General features: G+C 40.9%; 1 protein-coding gene across 20 annotated transcripts in view; it reads right to left on the bottom strand.

The window, feature by feature from the left end:
* nrxn1a (neurexin 1a) overlaps nucleotides 1-23035 on the bottom strand; it is a 66502-nt gene that overhangs the window by 30484 nt on the left and 12983 nt on the right. For 15 of the 20 annotated variants that reach the window (XM_076887605.1, XM_076887594.1, XM_076887599.1 and 12 more), the window contains 7 exons: nucleotides 8961-9262; nucleotides 7756-7779; nucleotides 5712-5873; nucleotides 3933-4004; nucleotides 3452-3676; nucleotides 2492-2639; nucleotides 101-231 (listed from right to left, as the gene is read on the bottom strand). In XM_076887605.1, the coding sequence (XP_076743720.1) occupies nucleotides 101-231; nucleotides 2492-2639; nucleotides 3452-3676; nucleotides 3933-4004; nucleotides 5712-5873; nucleotides 7756-7779; nucleotides 8961-9262 (1064 nt within the window). The remainder of the gene's footprint in view (nucleotides 1-100; nucleotides 232-2491; nucleotides 2640-3451; nucleotides 3677-3932; nucleotides 4005-5711; nucleotides 5874-7755; nucleotides 7780-8960; nucleotides 9263-23035) is intronic. The other 5 variants (XM_076887595.1, XM_076887602.1, XM_076887604.1 and 2 more) reach the window with 1 other exon arrangement.

The raw sequence follows: 23035 nt of genomic DNA, 5'->3' as shown, positions 1-23035 counted from the left end.
ACACAGGAAAAAGTGAGGAATGTTTGATGTTTGCTGGAAATTTTCTTTTAATTATTTGAGCTAGAATGCTTATCATAGCACATGATATCTACACACAAACCTCTGTTGGGAAGATGAGTCCAGCACGATCCTCAGGTAAACCTCCGAGGTACAAGGTGTCATCCAGGTCCAGGATTTCACTGTCTCCCGGGGCCGTGTATGCTGTTCTTACACTGTTCACCGAAATAGTTCCTGAACACGTCGCCAGACATCAAAACAATATCAGTAATTGTTATGACCTTCAGCGTGAACATCCTCATCACAATCACCACTGTCATCACCAGCACCATCACCACCAGCACCACTATTATGAGTGCCATCATTATCATCTTTATCATCATCATCCTTGCGCCTCTCTTTGTACTCCTCCTCCTCATCACCACCACCACCACAAATCACAGCTACAATCAGAAGTAATTGAAATTCTACACAGTCCTCAGGTAGTCCCTGTGAGTTAAAAAATGCCACATTTAACATTTTTTTTGCTAATAATATATTTCCTTTTGGAACAGTAACGCGCGGTTGGAGCAAACAAATAGGATTCCCACTGAGAGGAAAGGCAGCTTCTACAGACCTCTGTAATTAACACAGAGTTTCAAGCAATAACTATATGCTCATAACAGGCTGACATGTGTAAAACATCCCCATCTGTAATAGAACTGTACAGTACTGTGCAAAAGTATAAAGTCACCCCTCATTTCTTTATATTTTGCTAGGAAAATGTAAAAATAGGAGCACCAGTTCATTGAAACACCTGCAAAAATGCATGGAAATAGAGTATGTGTAAGGCAAAAACAGAACTTGTACAATTCTAATGAGTTTAAAAGTAAATGTTTGACATGACAACCTTTATTCTTCAACACAGCCTTAACTCAATGGCAAGCTTTCTTTTAATTTCTTTAAGCAGTCTTCAGGAATAGTTCTCCGGGCTTCTTAAAGGCCACTTCAAACCTCTTCCTTGGATGTCTGCTGCCTTTTGCAATGTTCTCAGTCAAGATGATCCCGCACTGCTTCAATAAAGTTGAGGTACAGGCACTGGGGAGTGCAATCAATGACTGATGGTGTTTCATTGTGTGTTTTTAATCCAGGTATGCTTTCACTGCATTGGTAGTTTGTTTTTGTGATCATTGTCATGCTGAAAAATGAAGCCATTGGCAATCAGGTGCTTTCCAGATGGTATTGCATGGTAGATCAAAATCTGATGGTACTTTTCAGTGTTTTAATAATTCCATAATTCCATCAATTTTAACAAAATTCCCAACATCACTGGATGAAATGCAGTCACTAACCATGACAGAGCCTCCATCAATTACAGACACTCACTAGTGTAACTCTCTCTTGTCAGATTACAAGTAAGAAGAGTAGGAAAGTAGATGGATCTGGCAGAAAGGCCAGATCTCACAGGTCCTGTATCTGGATTTGTTTCCTTTTCTTATGACATAACTGTCAGATGCTGTTCAGATGCTGTAGATAGTTTTTTTCCACCTCTTCTTTTGTCCTCACTCGTCCAATTTGTCCCTACACTTTTTACAACACAGTACACACCATACGGAAAGTTTTTGGCTCTTTTGGGAATCACCTTGTTGGTGCAAAAATACTATTTTATGCCTCCCAAATTGTATTATCTTTGGTATTTTGAGTTGATTAAATTTAAAAACATTTGGAACAAATTATGTATTTTTGCAACAGGCAGCTAATAACCCTAAAGATCCCTAAAGATACAATTTAAAATGGGTTCTTTGCTAATTTTTCTGTTATGCATAGACACAACAAATCTAGTGATTCATAGGCCAGTCTTAAATTGCTTAACAAAAAAAACCAATTCATCTGACAGTGGTCAAGTACAAGTACAAGTACAAGAACTGGACTAAAAATAAATTAACAAGCAATGAATGTCCAATGATAAACTTAAGAAAGCCTGGGGAAGTGTTGTTCAAGACTTTGCACAGCACTCGATAGACTTACCAGAGAATCTGGGTCCTTAGCAGCAAAGTATAAAGAAATGATGGGCGGCTCAAGACTTTTGCACATAACTGTAACTGCAAAATGATTTTAAGACATTGTGCAAGTATGTTTTACATACCGACTGACAGTAATTGTGACAGAAAGGAAAGGTTTAGAGCAAATGTGATTATGATGTCAAGTAGCATTAATGGGTCTACCAGTTGGATACGAAACAGGCCACCAAAAGCTTTAATTTTAGTCTGAGTGTTATTATACCAGCACATGAACAATAAACTTGACAGACCTGCTGTATATGAATTGGGTTAAAATAGTCAAAATAAAACCCCTTAAAGTCAGATTCAATAGAAACAGGTGAATTAAATACATACAGAATGCAGATGGTTGCAAAAATGGTCATGTTAATCTGCTGCTTGCTTCAAAATGTGCACAGCTACTGTCAGTTCAACTTTTGCTATTAGCTTCAGAATTAAAAGAGCTGCGATTGTACCTGAGCGTCCGTCTCTCTGGAAGTCAACATGGTACCATTCTCCATCATTGACCTTTCTGTCGATGGCCTTGGTCTTGGTGGTTCCTGAGCCCATGTCCAGCAGTAAGTACAGGTGTCCATCAAGCATCTCAATAGCAAAAAAGTCCACCTGTAGATGAACCGGAGACAGGTGTAAAAAAAAACAAACAGGAACATTTGTGCAAGCTGTGAAAATGCAAATTATAGTTGCAGGTGTGACATGAGTGCAATTTGTTCAATTTACTTCTTTTTGAATTCTCATTAATGAACTATTCATCTTGAATTTGTAGAAGTGGGGACTTTCGTTTGTTTAAAATCTCAATTCTGCAGCTAAAGCTCAGAATATCAGTCACGATTATAAAGTCACTGCTGTTAGAGAGGATGATTAAAGGTAGCCGTTTTAATGAACTGAATTTTCAGATGCAAAATCTTTGTACACATTAATAAGCGACAGGTGCGTTGGAGGAATAAACTTCATTAAAACAGCTCAATTGAACTCCCGCACGCTGTTCCACTTACTGTTCGTATACTTACTAGTGGACCATTCCACCTTCTTCATAAGTAACATCCCTTCATATCTATCTAGATAATCATTCCAACATCCAGCAGACTAAAAAGATTAATGAGATGAATTTAGCCACCTTGCAGTATGTGAGTGGTCAGCCAATAATATTCTACAAAAAATATTCTAAATGAATTTCTGTTCTTCATAAATGGATTTTGTACTATTTCATCAGAATTTTGAAAAATGTATACTTTGATAATACCTAATACTTTGTTTATTTGGCTACACCCCTTCAAAACTAAAGTAACTCATATGAACTTCTGCACTTTGTACTATAGTGACCCAAAATATAGCTGCTAAACATCAACACTGTCATTAAAATTTATTTCAACATTATACATTATACATTATACAGTTAGCCTAGAATGTTTTTTTACCTTGACGGTTGGAGGTGTGCGCGGATCCTTGCGCTGCTGCTGCCGGGGTTTGCCGTGGCTGAAAAGCATCAGCCCATTGGGCTCTGTCGTCCTGAAGTCAAATGAGATGGATCCCGCCTTCTTCGCTGTCCACTTGCTCAGTGCCACGTAAGACTCTGGGGTGTCAAAGGTCACGGGGTCTAGCGTTGCTACACTCTCACACTTAAAGGACACCACCCCACTTACCTGGTACAGAAAACAGTTGAGTTGTTAAATTGCTGTAGTGACTATCTGGACCAGTATGGTTCCTTTGTAGTCTGAGACCGAAATAAAGCCAGATTCCAGCTGTGAAGTGGCTAAAAGATAAAAGCTTGTGGCTACCTCTCAAATATATAATCCCATTTACATCGCTACAGTGTGAGTCTCACAGGGCGAGACATGAGGTGTTTGAGGGGATCCAGCATTGTCTGGCTTGTTGGGACGTGTTGATTAAAGCACATACCTTCATCTTGGGGTCTCCCTGTTTAGCCAGTCTAGACAGCTCCAACCGTACATCGTTGTTCTTGTACACCACCTTGAGGGGAGGGGATTGAAAGAAAATAATGATATCTGAATGCTGCTTCACTTTTAACCAACACACATAACATTTCTGATAGAGAAATTATTAAAGTAATGCTAAATTCTTATTAGTAAGCTGGAGGAATGTATCTCTCTCGCTGCGTCTCTGTCTCACTATCCCTCTATCTGCTTTCTGCTATCCAAACATTATGTACTAGCACACACAATGATGCTAGACTGTTTCCCTGTAAGGGAACACACACGTGACAGTTCCCAGGATAACGTTGGGGGAAAATGTATGAAAAGGTTCAGCAACAGTAAGATTGATTGACTTTTGAGCGCACATCGATTAATGTTTAACCTATTCAAACACATTTTCTATTCAAATGTTCTGATGGGTTTTTTATATGAAAGCAAGAACCTAAAGACCAGCATCCACTCCGGCTTCATCTTTTCAAACTCCCATTTGTCCCTACCACCTGCATGATTGCTTTTACATCTTCTATTTTCTTTGCTTTACTGTTTCTCTCTTTGCTTTCCCTGACACAGTCCGCTCTCTGACTCAGTGTATAGAGTGTGCTTGTGCTGAGCATTCTGATGTTGAGAGATGAGCACACAGGCTCTGCTTTATTAATCCAGACCTCCTTCTATAACCTGTGAGCAACCAAATACTCCTCTGCATTGGCTCTGCGTTTTAATTTTCTGCATGTCAGGTGCTATTGTGTGTGTGTGTTTAAGGCAAGGGGGTGGCTCTTGAACACAATAAGTGCTTCAAACGGTCTTACGGTGTGGGTGTTTATGGGGAGGATTGTGCCTGTGCTGCATCCAATGCACAAAACTGTTACAGCCGTGATTGCTCATGCATATGATGATTCGCAGCATACATCTTAATTTGCTCACATGGATTATCATATCATCGTATTAAATATGTAAATGTGCCAGTGGAGGGTTCACTTTGACAGCGGCAGCCTCATTTAAACATCATCACTCTTAATGAAGCAACACAGAGTGCATTCACTACTGATACAGATAGCTCTCTGTTTGGCACATCATCTGTTGGCTTGTTTGGTTGTTTGTTTATGCCTCTGTGTGAATCTGCGTGAATGAAAGGGAGACTCAGGCAGGGTGTGTATCCGATGGGCGTGAGGATGTCTTTGGGAGTTTCGTTGTATCAAGCTCTGGGTATCCATACGTATGTTTATTTGCGTGCAGCAACTGTTTCAGCGGAAATATTTGGGCATATAATATTACACTACGACTGTGTTTTCTGTGCATGCATGCATGTGTGCATTGTGAGTTTTTGTTTCTGTGGTGCTGTGGCCCATTTCAAGCACAGTGGATGGATGGAGCATCTCTGTGGCGTACCTAATTAGCATGTTAGTGCTTAGTTCTGTATCTACTCTCTCAACTACACTCATCACTGATTCTCTCTGATGCTGGGGAGGGTGTGTGCGTGTGCGTCTGGGACTACTTGTGTGAGTCTGCCAAATGGAAGCATGTCGGTGTATGTGTGCTTTATAAGATATTGTGTGTAAAAATGTTTGTGTGATGCGTGGCAGAAGAAAGAAAAGAAGATTTATTTTAGTTTAAATGAATATTTCTTAAACCTTAGGTCAAAGCGGACAGCATTAAGCACTTGGAAAGACATTTTACACATGCAAAGTTTTATCCTATGCCAATAATTAGTTTTTTTTTTTTTTTACCTATCAAGCATGTGCCCCACCTCTTTCAGACATCCCATGAAATTATTGCTGACTGGAGAACCAGGCAGGTCAGCGGTGCTGGGGCTTCCTCCCACGTAGAAGAAGTCATCAGAGCCTAGCATGGTGTAGTCCTCCTGTGTGTAGCCCGTGGTGGTCAGGATGCCGTCCACAGAGATGGTCACCTACACAACAAAGCACAGGGAAAGGACACGCTATATACTCACACCAAAGGCAGCGCTAAGCGCTAGCTAGGCGCTGACCAGCCAAATTAGCCCCCGTTGCTCTGGTAACCAATCTATATGCATTCTGGCAGGGAGAAGGCCTGATTGGTTTTGGGAATTGGCCACTTTGATTCGCAGCAGTTGGATCAGTGCTGGCTGTGTAGTGTAACTGAGTAGTGTCGCCTCTTGGCTTTGCTGATGTAACCGGCTTCAGAAATATGTAACTATGCACTGCTAAATACCGCTCACTCCTGCAGGTAGTGGTAAACTCTCCTTTTTCTTTTGTGCGCTCTGAGAATTAAAACGGCATAATCTTCTATCTTCGGCCTATCAAGAGCAAAAAGTCTATTGTAAATTCTCTATGCGATTAATAAAGTTTTGCTGAAACCCAAAGCTTCAGGGCCACAATTCTCTCGGTACCCAGACTTCAAAGGCAGTTTATTATTCTGTGACTGCATGGTAAAAAATAGACTAAACCATAGTGATTTTGCTAAAAGGTTAGCCTTGTTTATTAAAGGAAAAGCCAACTTAACCCATATCAGTGAAATTTTCCAACTTATGTTTATGGTTCGTACGCTTAAGCTGCTTTACGGTCTAGGCAGAAGACGCAATTTGATTTATTTCCTAATATGCTAACAAGATTTTTCCTAAATGCTTTGCCTAAAGTGACACTGGTGCTCTTATAATTTAATCAGCTCATTTTGGAGTGTAATAGCCTGTACAGAGGCTTTTAGGTGTCACTGATATCCAATCTTGTCACACTCAAGTCACCGTTAGTGGTACATTATCACTCTCTGATATTCTACAGTACATTACTGACCATGTCTGGCTGCCCATAAAGGTTGTGAGCTCTTTATTTCCCCACTACAATAAGTTCCCTCTGACTGCTGGTGCTCATCATTGCCAGGCAAACTTGCCCAGCCAGTCAGGTGTTAGTAAGTCTCCGCAGGCATCTTCGTGCTATGCAGTAAGGTGTTAGTACTATTTACTTGTTAGTAGTTGTTAGTTGTTGCACTGTTGGCAGCCACAGAAGTGTTACTTGTGTCAGGCCAAGCTGTGTTGGGTTACTGAGGTCAGGGTTCATGATTTCAATGCTGTTAGTCATTGTGATGATGTTATGTTATTGTGTTGTTAGGGTGAATTGTGATGATGGTGTTAGTTGGTTAGTTAGTGGTCTGGGGGGGTTTGTTAGATCAGCGAATCAGGATGACAAACACACAGATTTAATGCACACACGCACAGGTGTTAGATGGGTTACGCCTCATTCCACACACATAAATATACAAACATGCAGTCTGTTCCTCTCTCTGCATGCAAGCACTGGCAAAGAGGACACAATAGATAATAAAATACAAAAAAACCCCAACAACATACGACAGGATGAGTTAGAGGCACCATGGAGAACATGCAGTGGAGGATTGGTGAAAAATAAAAGAAAAAAGAATTTAAAAAAAGAAGGGAAGGAACCTCTCTATCCACTTTACGGACCAATTAGAGAGGGGAAGGGTTTTTGAGTCACGCCATGCAGGATGGGGGAAGGGGAGGGCTCGTCATTTGCGTGCAGGTGAGGGATGAGCCAATCAGCGTGGGCCTACATGTCAGTCACAAAGTGATGGGGTGAAAATAAAAACAGTAGAAGTAAGGGAGGGAAAGGATTTATAGAAAAAAAGTGGTTGGCAAGGAAGGTGGATGTGGGCTTTTTAAGCGTAAAAGATTACCAACCGCATTTATCCTGTTATTGGTTTAGTTTTGATGTCTATGGTTCAAAAGGAAATAGACACGGGGCAAACCCAAACTAAGAAACAATTAGAATGATATCTACCGAACAATGGAGTTTGTTTACCATAGCGTGTCCAATGCCTGAGTGCTTTGTAGGAGAGGGGGAGAAAGGAAAGCAAAAAACTGTGAACAGAACAACCTCGGGAACAAAAAAAGGAAAGCTAGAAGGCCTCTGGTGAGGTTAGTAGGTTGGTTGGAGTGGTTTCGCTAGGAGAAGGGCACAGGTTAGGTTAGTAGAATGAATCATTCCATGGATGGTGGTTAGTTTCACTAGCAGGTTAGTAAAGTTAGTAGTCAAGTTAGTAGTACAGACAGGCAAACGGTAGAGGCAGGGCACAGGTAGGTTACAAGCACCTGGGTGCTAGTGACCCTGTATGTTCTCTAGTCCACTCCCTCGCTCTTTCACTCTCTCAGTCATTCACTCACTCAAACACACAATTGAAAATGCACTCACCTAGAGCTGAGAGCAGTGCAGGTCTGCTGGTAAAGCCACTGTAAACTAAGACCAAAACCTCAGGTATTTTCTTACTACCATAGCATCACTGCAATTGGACAACAGACCACTGACCATGGTTTCTACACTGTTTAGCTTCCCTCTGCTGACTACAGTCTTTTCAGCCCCGTGTGGCCCTGGAACACCTGCACTGTGGTTCATCAAAGTCAAATACAGAGCGAATCTATTTAACAAGGAGTCAGAATTAATTCTGCAACTAATAAACATCTTCATTTGGTTAATGAGTCAATTATTTCTCAGGCAAACGAAATTATTGTTTTGGCGTAGCCTTTTAGTATGCACGTTTTTTTTGTTTTTTTTTAATCATTGCTTCTTCTGGCTTCTCTGCATCTCGTCAGAGAATCAGTGCCACGAGATATGAGGAGTGCTGGGTTGCCCGCACCTATAGCCTGAATACAATCCTGTACAATAAGAGACATTAAATGCAAAGTTTCTGAAAACCCCAGCTGAGGTCTAAACTTCACAAACAAGCTAATGAAGTAAAAAAACAAAAAAAATCACAATGTTGTCACATTTGAGAAGCTGGAACAAGTATTTTTTTTATCTTGACATCTTAAAATATTTTCAAATTGTGCTTTACTTCACTCTGCCATTTACCAAGCATTTTATCAGTAAAACTTCCATTCATCCTTGTTATCTTTATGTCCCTCTCTACATGACTGAAAATGTTTCTTCCCAAAAGCCTTATCAGTAACATAAATTGTCTCCTCTCCTCTCTGTTTCGCTTACTCCTCCATCTCCTGTTGTTTGGTTACCTGTCTCAGGTTGCGGGTGACCTTGACGTCATGCCAAGCGTTGTCGTTGAACTTTCCGTTGACGGGCTCCACCAAAGCCTCAAAGGCCCCAGAGCCGAGGTTGATGACAAGTGACACTGCCCCATTCTTGAGCGCCAGGTTGACGTAGTCAGCTGACTTGCCGGTGTGCAGCATGAGGCCATTGCGCTGCAGTGTCTTGAAGGAGAGCGTTATTTCATCACTGCTAGACTGGATGGGGTTGGGCGACAAGTCGTAGCAAAAGTACTCTGAGCCCTTGAAGGTGGCGACGTACTCCTCGCGAGCTGAGAGGCAAAGGGAGAGGAGGAAGAGGGAGAAGAGGAGGAAACAGAAGCATGGAACCATTACGTTGTTGCCAAAGCATTATCATAATGAGTGGTACATTTTCCAAGCTATGTTGCTTCTTCCCACATTGCTCTTCACAAAATGCTCAAAGATGATAAAATGGTAGGTGTTCATCAGAGCCAGCTGAGTAAAACAAAGCTCAGCTGGGCCTGGTTAAATTTGATTCGGATATGCAGTACAAAACATATTGTTTAAGATGCTGAAAATGCTGTTATTGTCAAGCAAAGCCTCACTGATGCCAGCACTTGGAAGAAACACTTCCTTCCATACCTCTAATTGTACCACAGAGTGGTGTGTAAACAAGCTTTGATCATTCATGTGGGTTAGAGATTAAACAGTGTGGATGTGCGGGAGACAGTCGTGAGTCTGTAGCATTCCAAACTCGTTACGAAACCTGTCTCTCTTTTGAGAGAACAGCTGTGTTGGCAGTCTAAAGTGAGGTGCTCTTGTTTGACAACATGGCTCCTTTCATGATGTTTGTTAAATGCCAGAAATGTGTAAGTGTCTGCGTATGTGTGTGTGGCGGCAGCAAAGGTTAGGGAAGTTTTAAAAGTGAATGGCAAAAACCGACGATGAAGATGGAGAAGAGCAGCCTGCAAGCATAATGGCAGCCAAAGCAGGTAGGAGTGGCCAATTAGAATTCAGTAACAGGCAGACAGCCAGTAGCAACTTACCTTGCACACCCTTAGTGACCCACAAGGACACTAGACCAAGGTTTTACAATCCATCATACTTAAGCTCGCATTCACTTATCTTCTCTCACACCTACACACACTACTCTATTCGCAAGCCAGCAGCAGAACAAATATGCACACCTACGCACACATCCGCAAAAATGATCATACTATCGTGCTGCCATAGACAAGTAGAGGCGACATTATCTGTCTCTTCACCTCCCCCCACCTTCAAAAACATCACCCTTCCTCTGCATCTGCTCCAGCGTTCTCCTCACCACCATCCCTATAGCTCTCACACCTCCCTCCTGGCCTCATGCCACCATTCCTCTCCTCACATCTCACTGGCCTCTTTTTCTTTGCTCTGTGGAGCCTCTGGCATAACCACCATCTTGTAGTTCACAATGACGAGGGGAACAGAGGAGGATTTAGCACACGCTAGGTGAAGCTGGAGCAGGAGAGACACTTGGTGAGGAACCGCTGGAGAGGAGAAGAGGGGGGGAAAGATGCCATATAATGAATAGACTGAAGTGTAATAGGTTATTAAGGTAGTGAGAGGCAGAGAGAGGGATGTTGAAATGGAATCGGCCGCACTTGAGTGAATATAACACAGAGAGAATAATGAGAAGGAAAAAGTGAGAATATATCACAATTCAAAGGCCAATTGTGGCAAATTGTCTTTCTTTGCTTTAGTTGCATGAAAAAAAAATCCAAAGTGTGAATGCCAATATATGAGTGAGAAACAACACATTGTGTTGTGTGATTCCTTCCCTCCCAGCATGTTAATTAAGAGTATGTGTCTGCATGCCTCAAACAGAAAAAGAAAAACTGCGTGCGAGTTCGCGTTCAAGCGTTTGAAAGTGTAGACAACTATATGCTTTTTATGTGTGCATGAAATGTGCGGGGGTGTGGGTGGGTGCTGGTCTCTGTAAATATTGGTGTATTGCTGTCAGAAAAGCTATTACCAACTCAGGGCCTCGGGCTAGTCTTTACTGAGAGGAGCGAAGAAAAAGGAGACCCCCACACACAAACGTACACAGAAAGACCAGCCACAAATGTTAACACAATCACACATACTCACTCACTCTCTCACACACACACGCAAACGGAGCCAAATGTAGATGAGGTGGCAGAGCGAGAAGGGGTGGGTGTGTGTTGTTCACAATGGGAACACACGCAGCCGTCCAGCAGCATTGTAGCGGTAATTTACAGAGGTGCCATTAGGTTTCAGTGTAGTGCTCCACCATTCTGTTGCTAATTTACAGACACATCATTAGAGCAGACAGGAGCACATAAAGCATCTCTGCATCGATCTGGAAGCTCTGGCCCGCAAACGCTCACTCCTCGTTCTATTACATCACATGCACAACAGACGTGCACGCACACATTCAGACAGGAAAATGCATATTGGGTGACACAAACACAAGGAAGACGTGCGTGCATGTGTTCACTGTGAAGACACACCTAAAACACACAGAGACGCACACGCTCTCAAGTGGGCAGGTTGGAGTGGATCTTCTGTAGCTCAGATTAATGGAGTGAGTCAGTATTAGCTCAGAGTAAACAGTGAGACAGACACTGACATACACACCACATGTCACACTTCATCCTGTGGAAAGCACTGTCGATCAAAACAAGCGAGTCGGAGAACGGAGGAATACAGTGAACGAGGGAGAAATGAAGGGGAAAGAAAAGGAGAGCCTAAGAATGAGAATTATAAAAATGTTCCTGTGGAGAATTTTTAGTACTTTATATTTATTAATGTACTGTAGAAGTTTGGTATAGGGCTGGGCCATACACCCTAAATCTTTGATTATATCTGAAAATACTATCGTTATTCTGATATCATTGCTATAGCAACATAACACAAACTAGCCCAGGCACATCAGAGCACAACAGCACCATGTCATAATTTAGCATCTAAAAGAGTAGCTGTTTTAATAACCTTCGATCATGAGCAGTGCTTTGCAGAATATGCAAGAAAATGTTTCCCCCAAAAGGTGAAAACGACTCGTTTCACCCCTGGATGCAAAAACAAACTGTTGAGTATAACCAGGCTACAAGTAGGAGATTCCAGCATTTGGTGATTGGACGTCAACCCAGATATAGGCGCATGACTCCACTTGTGTTGTTGGTGCGCTGACTAGTTGTGCTGGGTATTTGCACTCGCTAGTTCATAGCTAGCTGCACTCCACATGACAGGAAGGTCACATGGAGTGGATGGAAATTTTAAGCAGCTGGTTTAAAAGCTTGACCCAAGACACAACCCATCAAAGGTAGAAAATATTTTCCAGTTTTATTATCTGATAATATTTGTGCGGCTTTTGAAAAGTTACAAGGTCAAGTTACTTTAGTTACCATTCAATAAAAGTGTTAAGATACCTGCTTAACATAAAATTACTTAAATTTCCAGGGAAAACACTAGCAAAGCAGCTTGATTTATGTGGTGTCACTTAATGTACTGCTGGGTCACCACTGTTGCACTATGGCTGCTGCTACTGCTGGCTCTTTGGTTCAGTAGACTCAATTGAAAAAAGGATGGAAAAATACTCGTCATTAACTTGCACTTAAATGCAGGCTGCTAGCATCAGTAAAATGTTCAGGAGTTTTTTCTATTTTGTCAAAAATACTAGAAGTTTTCTTGAAATGTTGTGATATCATTTTGTGTCTATATCACCCACCCCTACTGTGGGAATTGTTTCTCGTGGGCTGCGTGTTTGGACAGCTAAGCTAAGCTTTACTTTATCTCTGAGGTCACTTTTTGCAATAACGGTCCTAAATTATACCTGATTAAAGCGAGTGAATAGAAGAAGGGAAAAGAAAACTCTTTAAAGTTAATTAGCTTTGGGTAACTTTAAAGCTAATTAAAGGATATTTCTGAAGAAAACTGTAAAAATTGTTTTTATATCCATTCTTCTTGTGTTTTTTTAGTCGAAAAAAATTAATTGGCCGTTCATTGTCACCAAATACCAAACATTTGCTGGCCTAAACTTCTAAAATGTTCTATTCTTTGGGTCATATAAATACGTTGGGATTTTACACCACTGAATTTACAAAGTTATTAATAAGGAGATTTCTTTTCTTGGATACTGGGAAGCTGTTAAATGTATTTATTTACTATTTTATTTACCACTTTATAAAATAAGTGGTTGTATCAACAATTTTTTTTAGCTAAAAACAAAGCAGGCTCTCTTTTGAATTCCTCCAGCTGTGAGCACTGGAGAGACACAGAGCTGTGAAACTTCTCGTGTGTAAGTAATTCACACAAGCTGACTGTTGGTAGACAGATCCAACAATTATTTTTAATTTCATCTTTTAACCCTCAATGATCAATAAAATAAAAAACACCAAGGATGCGGCACTGCTGGGGTTTGTAACGTGTTGAAATATGCAGCAACTGAACAGCAAACTATTGAAAAAATATGCTCTAATGAAGGTCAGTAGGGTAAAACACTTCCTGAAATGTCTTTTTACCAGGAAAAATACAACTAAATCAAAAACAGCTTCCTCCACTGCACCTCGGTGACTAATCAAATCTTCTCTTGGCTGCTCCCTTTAGGGGTCACTATAGCAAACGATCTATTTCCCTTCCTTCACACCCTATCTGTTACATTGTCTCCTGTCACACTAAAGCTCCAGATATTGTAGTACCTACATTTTAAGTCCGTAGTCTCACCTCTACACTCCCAGTTTTCCTTCTGTCTCCAAACACACCTTCTCACTATCTTCCTCCTCAGTAGCAAAGTTTTCATTGGTAACTTAGTAACTAGTGTTTGTTGTTAGCCTGGCCCTCGTCTGCTCTGGTTTGGAAATCTTATTTTTCATTCACTTGTTTAATTTCAACAAAGATTATACACTGGGTGCCCTTCCTGATGCAATCCTCCCTGTTAATCCAGACTTGGACAGGACGCTAGGAATAATCTGGTTTATGGGCCCTGTGGTTGGCTCAAATACTTTGAAAAAAATAAACCAAGAAAATGTTCTGCAGCTTACCAAAATATGAGACCACTGCAATTACATAAAGACTCTATGCACCTTAAAACAAATTTACACAAGGCATAAAGCTTCACTAAAAAAATCACCATACAATTGCCACTGTTATGCAAAAGCCTATCAGCTGAGATTCTCCCATCATCTGTCAGCACTGACAATTAGAAGAGGAAGACAGGCTTTTGTATTGCATTTTCAATTACTTCACTTTCATACACAGAGAAAGAAAGAACAAAAAACGAGTGACGGTTTGGAAAAAACCGAGCGACTTCCTGGTAAGCTGTGAAAATATGTCACTATTAATTGATTCCAGCTATCAGTTGAACCTTTAAAGTAAGCCTTTCTACAGCTGGCTGTCAGGGGTGAATATATGTGGGTTGCAAAATGGTCCAAAACACACTCCAGCGACTGCATTTGCAGAAGGAGAGGTCTGTCTAGGAACAGGATAATATGAAAGGAACTTGTACAAAATTAATGAAGTGAACTTTGAAGGCTATGCAAGGATTGAGAATAAGCATAAATGTAAAGATGGAAGGTGATTGGCATTAGTTCTTGAAGACTATCGTTAAGCTACTGCTGTAATGAATAAAGCAGTCCGTGGGGAGGCGAGGGGGGAGAGAGGGAGCGAGAATAACTGATCTGATGGTTGCTGCTTCAGAGACCAGCTGCAGCTGTACCACCCTTCCAATGATCAAACACACATCAGTTGGATGTTTCTGTCTGTTTGCGCTCTCATGGCGAGTGTGTGTTGCATTTTTCTGCTCATGTGCGTCCTCAGCGTTTCGCACACTAATTTGTCATTTCCATGGCAACCCACTGTTACAGGGGCTACACCAAATATGAATGTGTTTGTGCATGCATGTGTTTCAGAGACAGAAACAGAGAGAGGGGGGAGAGACAGGAAGAGAGATGGAGGAGGTCGAGAGAGAGAAAGAGTGATTGAGTGAACAGTACATTATCATGGACAGCTGTACTGAATCAAAATGGCGGATGGAGGCTGGGAGCACGTCGGGGGAGCCTACATTATACAGCACCTGATAGAGGGAGCAGGATGGAAAGAAGCAGGGAAAGAGGAAGATGCATTGGAGAATTTGAAAGGAGAAGGAATAAAAAAAGAGGGAGCAGGAGACTCATTGAGATGGGCAATGCAGAATGGAAGAGAAGAGAGAATAAGGTAGAAGGAAAGAAAGACGAGACAAGGAAAGGGAGTGGCAGAGAAGGAGGGATGGATGGCTAGAGAGAGGTAAAGACAGAAAAATGCTGGTGTATCTAAATCCTAGTGTAGCAAGCCTCAATCATGGCAGCCCTGTCATTCTGAAGATAGCACGCTGCAGTTCCCTTGCACCTCGTTTTTAGCCCACCATGCAGTTCTGCTATCAGCTCCTCTCAGACTGTCCACACATGCAAATACACATGCACACACACACGCAGCATAAACTCAAGCATCCTGCACGAAGGCATCCCTTCTTAATAACAGACAGGTGGATTAACTATACACTCGTACACTATACAGATAGATGACCAGCATTGGAAATGTATGTAAATGTATGCTAACATATGCATAGTTTCCATATTAAGTTAAAGTGTGAGAATTCATACAGTCGAGTTCACTAAAGGCTGCAAATGCCGTTTCCATCTCTATTCGGTGATATACAGCATCTGGCTTTGAAAGTGATTGGGCTATCACATCACAGCCAAGGGAGCAATACTGTAGAGGAGGATATTACTGTCAGGACACAAGTGACAGATTGCTCGTCTGCAATGTTGATGTCTTATTTCTTTTTTGTTGTTGTTGTTCAATTGAAAGCATTTATTCCCAGTATGAAATATGCACTTTAAAAAATGCTACACCAGCACAGAAAAATACAATACTGACCTAAAAGTGAAGAATAGTGCAGAAACTGTGATTGAGTTGAAAAATCACCAACAATATAGACACCTGTCTGAATGGTTTCTTCTAAATGTTTGTCATTTTTTGCAAATCGTTGATGATAGGAAGGTTTTATATAATTTCTGCAATAGCAGGAATGTAAGACTCACAGGACTGCTAATTAATCTAGTAATGTTGTGATCATTTTTTATGTTATGTCATGTTTACACTTTTTGTTCTTCTGGATATGCAGGGTGGTTTCAAGTGCTTATGTAGCAATAGACCACCATAGCAGAGACTCCCAGTCAATGTGATGTCAGTAAAACAAGTCTTTCTGGAAACATTGTGGTATATGGTACACAAACTGAAACTTGCCGCTTAACAAATAATGGTCATATATTTTCATGCAAGTGCTCTGGGTGCATGATATAACTAAAGATTAAAAATATCTCCTTTACCTTCGTACACTATATTAAGTTGGAAGTGGCTCCATAGTGTAGTGGTTTACACTTTTGCCTAACAAGTGATTGGCATTAGACCATATCATTAAGATCCTGCTCCAATGAATAAAACAGGCTGTGGCCTGTTGTGAATAAGGGAGTTAATACTGCATTAAGTTGGCTTTTTTAAAAAAAAAAAAAACCTTACAAGATGGCACAATTCACTTGTTTCAGGTTGAATTTTCACACTACTTTAAGTAAAGCCAACTTTTTGTTTTTGCAGTGATTCATTGACTTGAAAGAATCAGATGCAACTGAAACCAGGTGTTATCTACATAATCATGATCATCAGTCATAAGAATTTTTATATACGTTCTAACAGTGAACAGCAGCATTTTATAACTTTTGAAAAGAAAGAAACTTTTGCATTCTTTCGTTGCTGGCGTGGATTGAAGACACAAATGTGTGATAATGTTGGTGCTACAATTTCAATGACAGGTCAATGCAGAAGCCTGGAGATTTATAGATTATACGGATGTGGATGTTGCAAAAACTTAAAAAGACTTTTTGGAGAACGCTTTGAAAGAAATGCCACAATTCCTTTACTGAGAATTTTGACTTCTTGTCCTATAGCAGCACTGATCAGTGGTTTTGAGTCTTTCAGAATACTCCAGCAAGTCCGGCACACCTTTACTGTTAATCATAATCAGTGACAGGGCTGTAGGGACGAACTTGCCTTTGGTTGATGTTGTTTTATGTTCTAGTTTCTGTGAAGCACTTTGTGATTTTATCTTGAAAGGTGCAATATAAATACATTTTTACTTTACTTTACTAGTTAGCTCACAACACAACTATTGAGGTCAAAGGTCAAAATTTAAGGTTTAGCCAATCCTGTTAATCGGTCATTGGATACTAGTGCAAAGCTAATAAAAAGTCAAAATGTCTTCATAAAATAAATTATGGTTTTGAGAATGGATTATAATAAATCCAATAACTCTTGGACTTATCTCTAAGCTACCAAAGCCTGCTTAACTATGATTGGTTAAGAAAACCCAAGCTTAATCTGGACCTTAATCTAACAAATCCCAAAATCTTCCCCACCATCAGTTTATGTAAATTCGCATTCAGGTGTATGTCTATAGAGATTATCGTTTACGATACTGGATTATTCATTAATTGATTCCCTGGATGAATGATGGCTTTCTGTTGATTAAGCACTCCATTAATTAGCTCTGATCGAATAATTGAAAAGAAGAGCAGCACATTAAACAGCACTGAAAAGAATCATTATGAGCAGTCCTTTTGTCAACAAAGAATTATATCTGTAAGAAGATATGAGTCTCCTTGAGTCCCATGTAGTGTATTTAAAACTTATTTAGAATATTAAAAACAAAGGACTGCTTGATTGCCTTTGCTTAATAAACAGCAAATCATCCACGCACCATCCATTAGCGATGAATGGATGGTTTGCTGTTTATCAAACAGAACCGTTATACTAGCGTTTTCATCAGTCAATGTGGTGGAGTGAGCCTATTAAAAGGTCTGAACCCACGGCTGGCGCCACTGAGGAGCCAGACATTTTTTATAGGGGTGGCCAGTGTCAAACCAAACGCCGGGGTGGCACAGAAATGGATGACTCGGTTTTATTGCTATGTGTTAAATTAATGTAGCCTAAATAGTCTTTTTTTTTCTTTTCTTTTTCAGGCATCACTTCAATGAAGAAATGCACTATAGGAGCTTGTGTAAGATATTTATCTTGTTGATAAAGATAAGGCTCATAAGATAATTGCCATTTAAATGTGTCAGAGAAACACGTAGATGGTCAGTAGGTATTAAATGTATTAACAGTTCTACATGTAGCCCCCTCCCCCCCATCAGGCTTTGTCATTAGTTGTGCAAGGTGGTCCGAGGGCTAGCCATGGCTTCCCCAGACAACCTCTTGGACAAACAACAACAAGGTCCATCTCAGGACTATTGCAAATCATATTAAATTTAGCAATGTTTTTGAGAAGATACAATCATTTAAGTGAATTTCTTTGAGATAGAAATAGAAGAAGTAGAGCATAACAAAAATAATACCGTACATCAGAAATCCTTTTCAATTTCCATGTTAAGAAAAAAACTATGAACAACACACTTTTTGCCATTGTGTTCAATCCTTTATATCTTGTCCCTTTTTGTTCCTTTTATCTGTGTTCATATCTCTCTGTCTCTCTCTCTCTCTGTCTTGCTCAAATTTGGCCTTCTCTCTGGTACCCAGGGAAACTGGCTTGTTTCCATGACAATGTCTTCAGGCAGAACAGTGTATTTGTCTTAAGCTGGATAAGATCAGAGTCAGTTTCATCCCTTTTAGACACACTCACACCGGCATGCAGACAAACACATACAGTACATACAACATGGCACATATGCACAGTAAAGTAGAAGAGCACCAGAATTAGAAAAATGTGTAAAAAGCAGACAATTGGCAGCATTTAGATCCACACACATGCTTTAACATCTCTCACACACACGCACCTAATGAAACCCTCTTGTGGCATGTTGTTAACAAATAACAAGCACATAAAGAGCTCTTTTCATAAAGGTAATGTGATGGGTTTTTAATGAACACTTTGGCTATTTTAATTGTCATAGTTACGCCAGACAAGTGCCACAAGTAAATGAGTGTTTGTGTATGCATGCACGATTCCTTTGAGTGTGCGTATGCTCGTTCATGTGTCGTTTTGGCAAAAAGCGAAGAAATGAACTTCAAATGCCAGATGGGGTAGTGAAGTGAATCGCCAATTGGGCCGCTACTCTCGGTTCCCACCCAGGCACAATGGAAATTGCTAAGACAAGTAAGAAACAATTGGAGCACCAAGTACCCTGTTTCTTTCTCTTTCTTTCTAAAAATGGAGTGTGTGTGTCTGAGTGTGCGTGTTCGATGAGGTACGTGCATCACTGATGAATACCATGCCGGCTGATGCGAGGCTCTGTCAAGTCGGGGAGCCCAAGGAGAGATGCAGCACTCCTGCTGAGAAACGCTGCAGTCTTATCTCCCTTCCTGTCTCCCCGTGCGTCGCCGACCTTCTCTTTCCACCTTTCTTTTCCCACTTTCTGAATTCGCTCCTATCTTTCGTCACCATCACTTTTCTGCACTCTTTTACCCTATCCCATCCACCCGTCCTCCCACCCTCCCTTACATACTCATTGCCAGCCTCCGCTCTATCTTTCCCCTTCATCCTCTGCAAATGGAGAGTCCGTTTGATGTCTTTATTTTTAGGCCATTATAGGGTGCTTCGGCTTTGCGTGTTCCCTATTAGCGTTGCAGTGAATGCTAAAAAATGTAAATGTGTACGCTTGCTAATGAGCTGGTAATTGCATATAATTACCAGTAAAAGTATACATTTAGTAGTGGGATTGCAGCACATTTCCCATGTTGAATTCAGTAACTGCATCTCCCTGATAATGTGGGGGCTGAGCACTGTATGTGGTGCTGTGACTTTCATTACAAGAACTGCATGGGTGTTAAGCATTAATGAGTGTTGTAGTACAGTGGCGTAATGGGTGTTAGTAGTGGAGAGTAGAGGCAGAATTAGTCCCATTAGTGGAGAGTTTATATCTGGGATAATTGTCAATTTTCCAATAAAAACTTTGCTGCAATTGCTTTACCATTGCTGATTGCTAGAGGGCGCACAGTTTCTTTTTTCACAGCTCAAGATGAGGCCATCAGGAAACAAAATCATGCCAGTCAGTAAGGCAGGCAGCCAATCATCAGATTCTTGCCTTCTAACACTAAGCATCTCTCTCTCTCACCTCGAGTTGGAGGCTGCTCACTTGCCCGTCTTGTTAATTATGTAAGCTTTACAACATCAGCGGCTAATGTGCGTCTGATGAGTATCTTTCATTCATTGTACTTTGCTAGGATTAGCCGGAGGAACAGAAATCAGGCCAACGCAAACAATAACTGAGTGAATTTACATTTTTGAGTTGATACTTGTTCACTGTACCTAAAAGCATAAACGCAGGGCCTGTTCTTTCACTGCTTCCTGACAGTGCTGACACTAACTAAAATTTTTGGAGATGATTAATTTGCTGATTAATCATTTTAAAATGTCATAATATGGTGGAAAATACTCACCATGGGAGTAAAATGTCAACAATGGATCAACCAGCCTAAACCAAAACATATTGTGTTTAACTAGGCTAATTAATCTGAAATTAATGCCCAATCTTGGTAATGTTTTTGTTTGATTATACTACTAGTAATGCCATGGAGTTTGTATCTACTTCGCTTTGTCATACATGTGAGTAAACTTAATATTTTGAAGTTTTTCACTGTTGGTCAGACAAATCCAAGACATCAACTTGGGCTGTAAAACATTTCTATTTATTTCATTTAATGTAACGGGTAAAAAAAGAAAATAGATAAAAATAGAAGCCCCACCAATTGGTCGAGGTAAATGGCTACACTACACATTCTTTCTATAATATACCCTTAGGTGGCTTTTGCTGAGATTTGGCAAAAAGATTTGGCATGATATAAATAAAAGTGCACTGCACCAGAATCTGTTGATCAAAAAACTAACTTGCCAATTAATCAATAAGTAATCATTATCTGTAGACCTAAATTATTTAAAACTAAAAAGGAAGGCATTTTGCTAAGAGCAACACATCATTTATCAATAATTTACACTGCTGCTGATTAATCTTCTGATGAGGGGCGAAGCATTTCAACAGTACCACCTAAAATAACAGAGTAAGATGAGAGTGTGCTGAGAAATTATACAAGTGTAATTAGACTAACAAAAATATGTATTTAAATTTTGTTTCAGCAGGCCTGTAGTTTATTAAAAAATAAACAGCTCTTGTATGATTTATTATTAGGGCTGTTGGTGGTGATGAGTAAGAGGTAGGAGACATGCTGTACTTTGCTGGTACCGACTGGTTCCTCTTGTCTTGGCGTCTGCTACCACTCCCAACCCCACATATGGTGGAGTCAGCACGGAGCTCGTCCACTGCGTATGTGTATGTGTGTGTACATGTGTGCTTTTTTTTCGTTCTTCCGAAAAAGCGCATTTATCCATGAAAGAACAAAAGGGGGTGGAGAGGCGGGGGGGAAACGCACAAAAGAGACAATTCAAAAAGAAATCCAAAGACTGTGATATTGGGCATGTGTGTGCACAGCCAGGAGTGTGCGTCCATCTGCGTGTTTTTACCATAAGACAATGTGTTAAAATGAGCCGCTTTGATTGCCGACGCTCTATGAGTCACAACTGATGACTCACAATCCACCTCCCCTGAACATGCACCCATGCACTCACACAAGACACACACTGACATACAGGCAAACACACCTCGCTCTCCACTGCCTTCATCCACTGACCGTGAAGAATATGTGCAGGCAGCCTTACTCATGCATATTTACACTGAACACATACTCACTCACCTACTCAGCGGGCACTCTCTAAAGGTTATTGTGTGTGAGTTTGCGTCTGTTTGTCCGTCCGTTCACGTACACGCATTTTTAAAGGTCACTTCAAGCGAGGCTGACCACTTGTCTGTGTAGCGTATAGATTGTTGGATTGATATCGAGAACACTTGCAGACAAACAACCATTATTAACTAGGCAGCCCGCTTCAGAGCTCGAAGAACATACAAATATCATAAACAAGCATAGCTGCCAATTATGACCAAGAGCCACTCGTCAATCCTATTCAGAATCTACAATCATTCATTCACCCAGAACCCTTCACGGTCTATTCTTGGAGAGACAGAGAGAAAAGAAAAGGGCAAAATCTGCTACTTGGCTTTAAGCACATTTTCCATCCAGATTATTGCTGCTCAATACTTTTCATGAAAAAATCCATTTCCCCCCTCTTCCTTTGGCTGCTCGATACTTATGAAAATCCAATTTGGCTCCCTCCTTTCTTTCTTCCCTCCACAATTCGTGCATTTTCACCCACTCAAAGTGATTAGTGATCTGTGGGTATCATTTCCAGGGAGAATGATAACTGTGTTTTATGGAGGAGGGGAAAGGTCCAGCGCTCCCCATCAGGGCTGATCTCCCTTGGTGAATGACTGGGCTGGGAGGGCAGACAGGAGCACCGCTGTCCCTTTGCAGATACAGGCAGTTGCTCTACATCACAGGAGAAAAGACGACTCACTTTATCTCTCCCTCGCTTCCTATTTCCCTCTCTGCTCCCTCTATCATTCATTCCTTTAGCTGTTCTCTCACAGGCACGGTCTCTTTTTCTCAATTTCTCCTGCCCACACACACAAACGCACACGCACACACACACATATGCTATATATCTTTCTAAGACACCCCTCCCCACACCAATCCACCCCCTCAAAGAAACTCATTTCAGCTTTGCAGGCTCCTCAAAAAGCCTCTTTACGCTGAGCTAACCTAAGCTAGGCTTCGTCTGCACCATTTGACAGCCTTTACATCTCAGTATGCAGAGCAAAAACACACTCGCGCAAACACACACGCAGCCTTTTCATGTGTACAGTGTCTGAAAGAGGCTTCAAAGGTTTAAAAAATAAATAAGAGAAACAGTTTTACTTTTTAGCCTATCACAATCCAAACATCCGTAATAGCGAGGGCATCCACTATACACAAATACACTGAATACATTGTGTAATAATGCTGGAAACATATGTTAATACATGTCTGTCCTTAAGTAGGTGATTTAAAATGCTGAGCATAAGCCAGATGAAGCCATTAAATTTTCACTGCCACCTGGATGATTCACG

The sequence above is a fragment of the Maylandia zebra genome, linkage group LG8 (genome assembly GCF_041146795.1).
Source record: "Maylandia zebra isolate NMK-2024a linkage group LG8, Mzebra_GT3a, whole genome shotgun sequence".
In the NCBI taxonomy this organism is placed as follows: Eukaryota; Metazoa; Chordata; class Actinopteri; order Cichliformes; family Cichlidae; genus Maylandia; species Maylandia zebra.
Note: the sequence above shows the minus strand (reverse complement) of the source record. Positions and strands in the feature narration are given on the sequence as shown.